At 41.1% G+C, this 11,450-nt stretch overlaps 1 protein-coding gene across 5 annotated transcripts in view; it reads left to right on the top strand.

The window, feature by feature from the left end:
- Positions 1-1,554: 1,554 nt before the first annotated feature.
- NTNG1 (netrin G1) overlaps positions 1,555-11,450 on the top strand; it is a 290,497-nt gene continuing 280,601 nt past the window's right edge. For 2 of the 5 annotated variants that reach the window (XM_019479362.2, XM_014602090.3), the window contains exons 1-2: positions 1,555-1,963; positions 8,732-9,438. In XM_019479362.2, the coding sequence (XP_019334907.1) occupies positions 9,193-9,438 (246 nt within the window). In that variant the 5' untranslated portion in view covers positions 1,555-1,963; positions 8,732-9,192. Of the gene's footprint in view, positions 1,964-8,731; positions 9,439-11,450 lie in introns of those variants that run through there. The other 3 variants (XM_014602089.3, XM_006276677.4, XM_059728448.1) reach the window with 3 other exon arrangements.

Here is an 11,450-nt window from a genome sequence, read left to right as displayed (position 1 = left end):
GCTCTTTTTGACTTTGCTGCTTTAACTTACCTTTATGGAGAAAGTTAAAAACTGGCTTTTGAGAGATCCCAAACCATCAAATTCGCCTGCCTAAGTAGGGAACACGTCTAGTCTATTGTCAATAAAATCCCCTGATACATCATCATCTCATCCTAGCATACAGGTCTAAGTAGCTAAGACCTGTTCCTGTTAGGGAAATCCAGATCTCGAGCGTTCATTGCGCTTACACATAACCAGGGCCAAATCAGTTACCAGTTGCCAGATATCTATGCGGCACCCCTTGGGTTCTCTAGGGCCACAGATGAGCTAAATTCAGATAGTAAAGTTTGCAGATAAAAAAAATTGGCTGGAAGTAGGATACATTATTAAGTTAGATGCAGGGCGGGCAATTATTTTGGGTGGAGGGCCATTTACTGAGTTTTGGCAAGCCATCAAGGGCTGCGTGACAGGCAGCCAGGAGCAGAGAAATATTAATTTTCTAAATTTTAGGGACCCTGTGGGCTGGATACAATGGCCTGGCAGGCCATATTTTGCCCACCCCTGAATTAGAGTGTCGGCCTCCTTCCTGCACCAAGATGTTCTGGGATCCGGCTCATGGGTGACTGGTGCTGCCTTAGTTAGGGGGAGCATGTGCCCCCCCTGCAACCAGTCCCGCTGCCTGGGGGGGTCCTCCCACAGCCGATCCTGGCGTTGGGGGGTGTCCTGCAGGCAATCCGGCCGACTGGATTGCCCAGATCCGAAGTGGCTGCAGCGATCACAGTGATTGGTCGGTGCTTGTAGGGGGGGCACCAGAGCTCCCACCTGCCCCTCCTGTCCATCACCTAAGCAGCGATCATGGCCAGTCAGGGGGTGCACCGGTGCTCTCAGAGGGTGCATGTGCACCTCCATGCACCTGCTACATGTCACCACTGATCCGGCCCTTTGGTCCAAACAACCCTTGTTCTCAATATTGCCAGTGCAATTTCTGGCCAGATGCAGACTGGGGTTTTTAAACCAGCGAAATTTCAGAGCCTGTATATTTAAGATGCACTGAGATTGACTCAATGTGATTCCCGTCCAGCTGGGAATCCAACCCAGGGGGGCCAAAAGCTCCCTGGGTTTAGGATCCCACGCATCTCTGGGATCCTGCTTTTTAAGGACACTGTGCTCCTTTCTCTGCCTAGCTGTGGGGAGGGCTGGGGTCCAACGCGGGCTAGATCCCAGCTTCCTGCTGCACGGGTGGGGGGGCTGGGGAATTAGGAGCAGAGGGGCTTAGTAGGATCGGAGCTGGGCTAAGAAGTGCCAGCACCCTCCTTGCCCCAGCGTGTTTCCGAGGGGATGAAGGAGTGCCAGCACCCTCCTTGCCCCGCACACGCCAGCTGCTTCCGAGGGGATGAAGAGACGTCGGCGACCCGGGGCTGAGCTTGTTATGAAGCCATGGGGGACCCCAGGGGCGGGAGGCAGAGGAGGAACGGGCGGGAGCGGGGGAAGGAGGCGCGAGGTGGAGGCGGGCCGGCGCTAGGACCGCGCGGAGCGCTCGGGTCCGGAGGTGGTATAAGGTTTGCAATCTCTCCGCACTCGCCGGCAGTCGCGGGAGCTGAGCGCTTCAAAGTGCGGCGGCCGCAGGTTTGGCCCGGAGTGAGGGAGCGGGCGGGGGAGCCGCGCCCCGCCCCGCCCCGCCCCGCCATGCGCAGGGTCCAGCCGGGCGCCGCCGCCGCCGCCGCCGCTACCTGTAGGGACGTGGCCGCCAGCCGTCGCCGGGCACCTGGTCGCGGGCAGCCGCCTCCCGCGCCCGCCGGAAAAGTTTAGCGCCGGGCAGTGGCGGGGCCACAGGGGAGTCGCCCGCCCCTCTCCGCCCCGCCCCGCCGGGCAACTCTTGGCGCCGCCACCAACTTTGCCGGGCGGCTGAAGCGCCCGCGAGGGACGGCGGCTCCTGGGCGGGCGGAGGAGCCGGGGATGCGGCTCGCGGGTCCCGGGCAGCAGAGTGAGTACAGCCCTTCCCTGCCCCGCGCCGGGCACTGCGGGCCCCCGGGAGGGTGGCGGGGGCAGGCACGGGGCTTTGCCAAACTTGGCTGCTGGCGGCGGAGCGGCCTGGCCGGACGGAGGGGGAGCCTGGGAAGGGCGGCGGGAGCTGTGGCTTCTCCTCCGCCGCGAATCGCGCCGGCGGACCTCTCTCGCCAATTAAGAGATGTAAGCAGGGCTGGAGCGGGGGGAGGATGGCAGCCAGATCCGCATCCAAGCTGCGCCCTCTGCCGGGCAGCCGGCCGCCTCGCCGGGCAGCTCTCGCCCAGCCCCGAGCCCGGGCCTCTGGGCTGTGCCGGGGGAGGACAATGACTTAGCGGGCATTTCAAAGCAGGCGCTGGTGAACGCGCCGCGCGGCTCCATCCCCGCTTCTCTCGCGGCCGGAGCGGCCATCAGCCCGGAGCCCGGGGCGCTGCTTCCCTCTCCCCCCACCCCGTGAATGCATGTCCGACCTGCTGCCTCTGCCCTGCTAACTCCAATTCATTGTTCTCCAAACCGGCTGCCCTCCCACCCCCGTTTCAACCCGGCTTCGTAGATCAACCTTCAGTTTGATCGTCAGATCCCCCCCCCCCCCCCCCCCCACTTGCGGAAAGCCAGTTTAAAAAAATGTAATCGAGGGCATCCGATTGACACAGCCAAGGAAGGGGGAAGCAAGTGAATTGGGATTTATTTATTTTTTACACACCTGGAAATGATGGGCTCTTTCAGCTGGGTTTTATTATTATTTTTTTTTTTTTTAATTCTGAACTAAAAGTGCGAGGTTGCAGCCATCAAATGGGCTGAGGAGGGAACAAAAGGAGATTCTTCAAGTGAATTCAGAAGGTTTTTGCCAAAAGGGGGTCATTGACTTCAAACAGCTTCCAGGCTATGAATAAAGATTTTTTTTTTTTCCCCCCCAGGAAAAATGATCAAAAAGGCAGCCCAAAAAAGGGGGGAATTGAGGGTGTGTGGAATAACCCCAGTCCCCAAAGAGCAGGCCGTTCTCTTAGGGAATGGGGGAAATGATTCCCTCCTTCCAATAAGAAATAACAAGCTGTTTGTTTAATCGTTCAGAAAAATGAAAAATTGTTAATCAAAAAAGAAAATGATGTACTGTATTGAATAGCTCAGTCCAGTAGAACAGTTACTCTAGTAGTCTGTTCAGAAGTTTGTGTGTGTGATTTTTTTTTTTTTTTTTTTTGGCCTTTAATGAATACATTACATTTCAGAATCATGCATTTTGTGCACTAAAGAGATTCCCCCTCTCTGTTGCAAAGATCTGGAAAGAGGCAGTGAATGAAATAAATGGCACAGATGCTTTTAAAGAGGGAACAAATTACCGTCTTGCCTCAAGGATAATGCAGTCCAGGGATTAGAAACAGTGGCCTGGGTAGCCAATCAGGAGGAAGAAAATCTGACTGAGACTTTTCCGTTTTGGAATTTATTTGGAGACAGAAAAAAGCCCAGATTTTTTTTTTTTTTAATTCCCTAAAACTTTACAGGACTTCTTTTTTCCCAGGAATGTTTCAATACCTGGTAATAGCTAGCTGTCTCCTGATCCTTCTTGTCAGCCTGTGCTGCTGTGACTTTGATAAGGAGTAGCACCAAGTTTCTGGTAATAGGTATAGAATTTCTCCAAAGCACAAATTAGTTTTTGTTTAGGGTCATTTAGGGTTTTCTTTTAGTTTTTATGGTAGTTCTTTAATATAATTTTAGCCAGCTGTAGAAAGTTGTATTCAGTTCATTTCACAATTTGAAGACTTCTGTTTCTACCCAGCAGAATATCTGTGAGTACTTTTTTGCAAGAGCAAGTGTTACTTTTTCTGTTGGGAATCTATTATTTTTGTGAACTTTTTTTTTTAGTTGTTAGCATGAGTACTGAGCATTACAGTTGCAAAACAATTTAATTATTTCTAGAAAGGTAATTTAACCAATGAGAGATGGTTAACATTTAGGAAGAATTTAGAATAAGAATTCATAGGACTTAGAAAATGTGCCTTTAAAAGAAAAGGCACATTTCACGCCCAATGTGGATGATAAAACAGAAGTAATAAGTTCATGTTTTTCTGACCTGTAATACTATGTGCAATATAAAAGAGACAGAACAACCTGAAATGCTCTTTCAGAAACCCTATTTTTGTTCTTATTCTGTCTTGGTTTATAGATCTTGGAATTCCACTTTTCTCTTCCTCTTTGCAGAAAACCGTATCTTTCTTCTTTCTATTAAACAGTTAACTACGTTAAATGAAAATAGAATCTGAACTTTATCTAGGATAACTTCTGATTCTGAAAGTTCTTTAGAATGTTTTCAGTAACTATTGCTTTTTATCCAAGTATGATGCAAAATATATGTTTTTCAACATATGATCATAATTAGTTTGCATGGATGAATAATTCCACGTTAATGAAAACTAGTGAGTTGATTTTAATATGTGAGATTTAATATATACCAGTTGCGCAAGCTGCTTAAGAAACAGCAAAGTGGAAAATGTATTTTGTATTATATTATGTAATATATATGAGTAATATACAAGTTGCAATATAAAAATATTACAATTATCATTTTTTAAACCAGTACTTTAGTTTAGAAATGATCACCAGAGCAGTCACAAACAATGGCTACATCTGTTTTGTAGGAAATATTCATCTAGTTTGTCTGAATATAGATGCAGATTTAGAATAGAATTAACTTGATAAGAAATATGGTATATATTCCAATTTAACAAATAAACCTCCATTGGCTGTGTTACTTTATGCATCTAAATGTTATTGCTTCACCTAACGGTCACTGGAATATATTACTAGATACCTTTGATTTTCACCTTACTGATTCATTTGCTGCGACAATGTATATTTTATCAAAATTATGGGCTGTGTAAGGAAGGATCACTAGTTGCTATTTTGTTATATGCTTAACTGAGTATTTTATTAAAGACGCCCCCCCCCCATGCTATAACGCAAGTATAGTGAATTCTGCGACAGAATGAATGCAAAGCTTCTAGAGTGACAGTTTTTATACTGAAAAAATTATCATAGCAGGCAGGGGAGGAGGGAAAGGTTCACAATGACCAAGCCGGTTTCAAGGAGCTGTGTTTACTAGCACAGCTAATAAGAATTGACAGTTTCTTTTACCATAATTAATTCTGCTGGAATATACTTTTTGGCTGGAGTTGTGGGGGAGGGGTATTTTTTCAGCGTGCGTAATTAAAATGCTGTATGCCATACCCACCAGAAACAGCTAGTTGGGTGCAAGGCTGCTTTTAGTGTGATTTCAGTCTCAGTGTGCTAACCCTTTTTTATGTCGAATGATATAGCGATGTATAATGTATTTATCACATGCTGTATGCCCACCACTTTATGTACATGGAAAAGCTTTGGAAGGAAGCAGAAACTACAAAAGTGGTCTTCAGCACTGCTGCTTCACAGCTGCCTGGGGATTGCCTGCTGTTTTTCCAATTGCAGGGAATATGGCACATGGTGAAAATTCAAGGCCCTAAACATTCTTCAATTAAGACAGATTTTGCAACAAAAGGATAGCTCCAGCACACCATGTACTGGAGTGTTATTGAATGCAGCTAGCATAATCAATTTTTCCAGCCGTTTGCAGTCACCTTTCCTTCCATCAGTGAAGATGTCAGTCTCTGTGTGTCAGACCCTATGGATTGCTTCAGTTTAATACAGCAGAATTCATGGTCAGAGATAGTGAACAGAAAACTGCAAGGTGCAGAGGATTCAGGCACAAGAGACGTATTCCAATTATGTCTGGTGCATGTTACTGTGTTGAGTCAAATGTAAATCTATTCAGGAAGCAAACCAAGGTTTATATTGATAACCATGCACCTGCAGCTTAGCCCTACCATTTGTAATCTTGTAAAGTTCATAAATTAAGTTCTAAAATAATTTTTGGAGAATAGCTTTATAATTAATTCATAGAGAGTTAATTATTGTAAAAGAAACTATCAATTCTTATATATAATCTCTTTTAAGAATAGGTCACCAAGAACTAGCATGCCCATCGTGAGTGACACTTCAAGAATAAACATAATAAAGACAAATTGCACGGCTTTATTATAAAAGCTTCGATGACCCCTAGCATATGATCTTTAATGTGCTTTGGTCAATACCTTTCTCTGTATCAATGGGAGCTCATTAAAGAAGATACTGCAGACCAACTGAGCCATGCCATATTAGTTCTTGCCAAAGCCTGACATTTTTAATACATTAATAATATGTCTGTAATGTAATGGAAAACTATTAATCACAACTGGTTATATGCCAGAAATTTCAAGCTATAATTGGCTGCTTCTTGTCAGGAATGTCTGTCGCATAGTCCTACATCTGCCTAATACTCAAATATCTTGCACTCCTCTGCACTTTTTCCTTGTCAGCGCACTAAATTCGATCAATGTTATAGTCTATAATTCTGTGTAATGACCGTCATTATGACTCTGACTTGCTTTAATGAGATTTCGTTATGTGGGAACTGGAGTAGCACAGTATGTTAAGATAGTGGGTCGCTTCACATTTATTTTCAAGATCTGTATTTTCCATTGTGGTTGGTACATCTGTTTACTTCCCTGTCTAGTCCCTTATTTGCAGATTAAAGTCTCAGTAGTTACAGCAGATTAGGGATGAAAAGAAAGATAGCAAAGAAGGCATTAAAGTAAAACAGCCTACCTGTGACTAAATGTAGAAACTAAATCACAAAGGTAGTTAAACGTAGTGCCATGTTATTTCAGTATAGAAATATGATGTTCACTTACTGGTTATTCCAACAGTGCTCAAACACAAAGCAGTTTATTTCACCCCCTCCCTACAATATTGGATATGTGTTGATTTGTCACAGTAATGCAATTAAATTTGCATGTTTTACTGTAGAAATTAAAGTAAAGGCTTTTCTCGAAGGTCAGCTTTTTTTTTTACTTCTGCGTGTTTACTTTTCTTTTTAAGCAGTGGGGCATTTTCCCCCTCAAAAAGAGTAAAAAATTTTTTTTTTTAAATGAAAGGAAACTATAGAAGTGGTGTAGGTTTCAAAAAATGCTCTGCATATTTTAATCAATGAATTTCAAAATAGCAATTTTTAAATGTTGCCAATGTAAACTGGAAGAATGGAAGGTTTTTAGAAAGCCAGGATGGTTGATGATCTGTTATTTGGTTTGTTGTTTTTCTTTAATATATTTTTAAATTCTGATATTTCTTATTTTGTTTCAGATTTAGATATGAAGGCTATATCTATTTGGACACATTGTTTACTATTACTACATGGAAATTTGGAAATTGTGTTCTTTTTAATAGATTATGTCACAAATTGCAGCTGTGTGATAACATTTTATGAAAGGAATATTATGGAAAATAGCACTAGTGTCCATACAGTAATTATTGTAAATTATTTTGCTATGGAAACACAGTGCAACCATCTGTTGGCATTTCCTAGTGTTTTTGGTTTACTTTAGTTTATGATGGTGCATTCTTTAAATGTAATGATCTTGTTTGTGAATTGCTCTGGGGAGATCTTGCTTTTTTTTAAAAAACAAAACCAAAAACCATAGATTATGAAATGAGATGTACGTTTTAGAGCTTATCAAAATCCCATGCCTTTTTAATATATTTATGTCATAGGAAAATTAAGGATACTACCTATACCAAAGACTTTGTACATATCAAGTGAGCCAAACAATGTCATGATTTACACTTATTTTTAAGCAACAAATTTATGGGATTGTTCAGGTTGGTTCATTGCAGCCTTCCTTCCACAATGGATCTAATCCTAGTTCCATTCAAGTTAGTGATCAGATTCCAAAGAACTACATTTGCAGGAAGGTTGACTGCAGAATTGGAAAAAAACAAGGAAACTAATTTAGACAAAACCTACATCTGAATTTGTAAGCTTGTTTTTTAAGGATTGTGATGGCCTCTGCCTGTTTACTAAAGTCACTTTGCTTCTGCAAGTTGCCTGTATGTGACTTGTATTTTTTACTACTACTTTTTGTAATGTATACGTTTAACTAATTTAAGACGCACTTCACATTTTACAGCAATATAAAGAACTTGTTTTGGAGAGTATATATTTTACAGATATTTAGCACTAAGCAGATATGTAAAAGCAACTAAGAAAACAGGGAAGCCTGTTAAAAAGAGAAACTGTTTTTATCATAGCTCCAGATGAACCAAGCATTGTTTTATCCTTAAACACAATTAAACAATAGGAGCTAAATTCTTGCAGTACTAATGAGAAAATCCAAAGAGACAGAAGTATGTTCCAGTTGTATCCCTGTTATTAGGCTAACAAAACAAAAAGCATTTTGAGCTCTTTGAGGTCCTCTTGCCAGGAGACAAAAAGCACACAGGTAGTTGTCATCTCTGTCATTCTAATAAAAGATTCACCCTGCTGTTCCCCTTAGTGGAACCCCCTATCCACCTGCTTATAAAATATGAGAAATGATTAAGCTTTGTTTGCTCTTAGGTTTGGCCAAGATAGAAATACCATTTTTTAAGCAAAAACCTGTAACTCACCTGGAACATTATAAATCTGTCTTTGTTAGAAAAAAGTTGAATCCTTCATGTCAGAATACTTTTCACTGTGAATGATTTTAGTAGTTTGTTCATTTTAGCACAGAACCCATGGTAAAGGTTATCCATATTACACCAGTTTGCTTTATATTGCATCAAACTTCCAAAATGTCAACATATCACATATTTTGTAATGCATTGATTCTTGGACAATAACTCTTACTCTTATTGTTTCTAAAAGGGTGTTGGTGCCAGAAGAAAAGAATGATTGATGAAAAACAGACACCAGGCTGTAGACACTCATCCTTTTGCTTCAAATACTGATTTATCAGTGTGTCTGGGCATCCCTTGTGAGCTGTGAACACGGAGGATCACTCAGGGTTATCGACAGTACAGCTGAAGACCTGCAACTTTGCTAAAATATTATCTGCTTTTGGACATCTTTCACAAGAAGCCCTGATAGATATGTTATAAGACAAAGGACAAGCTGCACATTTCTGTGAAAGGCTATCATTTGGGTATGTTAGGCTTCCACCAAAGTCTTCAACCTAGTAAAACAAGCACCGTATCCTAATACTTCACATTTGATTTGGAACCTGTTTTATAACATACAGGCATATATACATATATATGTATAATTCATAGACTGTACTAAAATCAACACTGGTTATAATTACCAAGGCAATTTAAAAGGATTCAGAGATGTATTTGTCAAGATTCCTGTCACTTCACGCCCTTTGGGTTACTGTATCTTCAGTGATGCAACATTATCCTTCAGTGTGGGGACATTATGATGTATGTAAGACTCAGATATATACAGAAGAAGGGAAAGTTTGGGATTACATGGCCTGTCAACCCGAAGCCAGAGATATGATCAAATATGTGAAAGTGACCCTGGATCCCCCTGATATAACATGTGGAGATCCTCCTGAAACTTTCTGTGCAATGGTAAGGTAAACTTTTCAATACTCCATTTCTAGATAGTTCATGGGTAATTTCTGTGATAGATTCAAAGCAGAAAACTTCAACTTCAGGTATTTCTGTACCTAAAATCCAGATGAAGCTATGTATTATTGTGAACCTGTAAGTGTGACAGAATTCTGAGCTGTATTGCAAAGCAATACATGTTCTTCACTAAAATATATTAGACTGGGCACTAAGTGGTTAATCCAGTTAGAACCTAGTGTCTCATTTGAAATCAGTGGCAAATCTTATAGTGACTTGCATTAGAAAGTAGTGTCAATTTCCTGAAATACCAGCTTTTCATGTGTGTTTCTGTGTTTGTCTGGATTTGTGTAAGTTTAGTGAATTGTTTCTAGTATATTCCCATCATGAAACAAACATGATGGCATTTAATTAAAAGCCTATGCACAAAATAAGCAGAGATTTGAATATATGATCTGTAGGAGGTGTAAGGGAGGGTACATTGACAGGATTGTTTAGGAAATCATGCACAACGCTAGGCATGGCCGCTTCGCCTTGTTATTGTAAGCAACAAATATTCATAGCAACTTCTAAAAGAAATGCCATTGAATAGGTAAGACTTTTACGGAAGTGAGAGCCCAGAATGTTGAAAAATTGACCCAAAAATTGAGCCCAAATTGGGCTCTCTAAATCTGAGGCTTCAGAAATTAGAGGCCATTTTTGAAAACGTTGGGCATAGTAAATATTTGAACCAGTTGTGAAAAGTTAGGCAGAATTTGTGTCGAGGCAGCATATGTTACATGAGGAAAAGTTATTTAAGTGTTTGCTGGCTCAGGGCATGAGATTATTAGTATTAGAGGACATTTTTAACTTGTAGAGAACTTTCTCCTTCCAGAATTCAAGCCCAATTTGAATTTTCTGAAGTATGCGTTGTGTGTGTGTGTATCCATCACTTCAAATATGATTTATTTTATTATATGATTATATCAGTAGGGCAATAGAATTCATATAATTTTAGCTGATGGTTTTGGAAAAATAATGCATTTCTGATAAGTTAGTTTATTGTAAATTAGTATACTCTACAAAATACATTTGTTTGCTGATATGTAAATTACTAGTACTCAATTTCCCCAGAGTGTCATAAACTTTTTAATGTATTGTGGCATCACTTTCAACCTTTAATGCTCTATAAGGAGCTTGGGTCCAACCACAGATATCATTTAGGGTGTCATGTGGGAACACAAATACTTCCCACGTGTGTTGCGGTAAGAGTCACGTGATAAATTGTGTGGCTGCATAAATAAATTATATTCATTGTGCCCTTTAACTGCACTATTTGCACTTACCATACTAATCCATCTCCATTGACACTGCTCCTGATGCTCTAAACCTATGAGCAGATTCAGACTGCCACTGTTTTTTAAAATAAATGCAACTGTGGGTCTCTTACTTCCTGTCCAGGTAGATACAGTACATATATTTATATATAGGGAAATTGTTTCTGGTAATTTTTTGAGATTTTTAAAATTAATTAATTGTTTCTGTTCCAAGTCTACACAGTTAGACTTGAAGTATTAAAAATGTCTGGCTTCCAGTATGAAAAATAGTATTATGCATGTTTTGTACAACTCTCCATAATTTTTGTAAGCCTTTTTCTATAAAATGTTTGGCATATACAGGATTCCTTATGCTCCAGTTTCCTATCAAGATTTTTATCAGCATGCATTTGGAATGACTGGTGTAACTCACTGATGGTCTGAGACTTGGGGAACCATCACAAGGTCAGAGAGAGAGAGAGTGCATGATGAAGTGGTATACGCAATGTACTGGAATGGGATTGTGATAGCTATAGTATTCATGAATGATATTCTGTTTTAGTATAGATGTATATTGTAGATGGACATGAATGTTCCATTATGAATGTTAATGGCATGGTTCACTTGAAATCCCGGAATAATTATAGATGCAAAGAAATATTACAAGGCCCAGACACACTGTACCTATATAGCTGTAAAGTATGTTCTAGATATGTTGCA

The sequence above is a fragment of the Alligator mississippiensis genome, chromosome 5 (genome assembly GCF_030867095.1).
Source record: "Alligator mississippiensis isolate rAllMis1 chromosome 5, rAllMis1, whole genome shotgun sequence".
In the NCBI taxonomy this organism is placed as follows: domain Eukaryota; kingdom Metazoa; phylum Chordata; order Crocodylia; family Alligatoridae; genus Alligator; species Alligator mississippiensis.
This window is presented reverse-complemented; position numbering and strand designations above follow the sequence as displayed.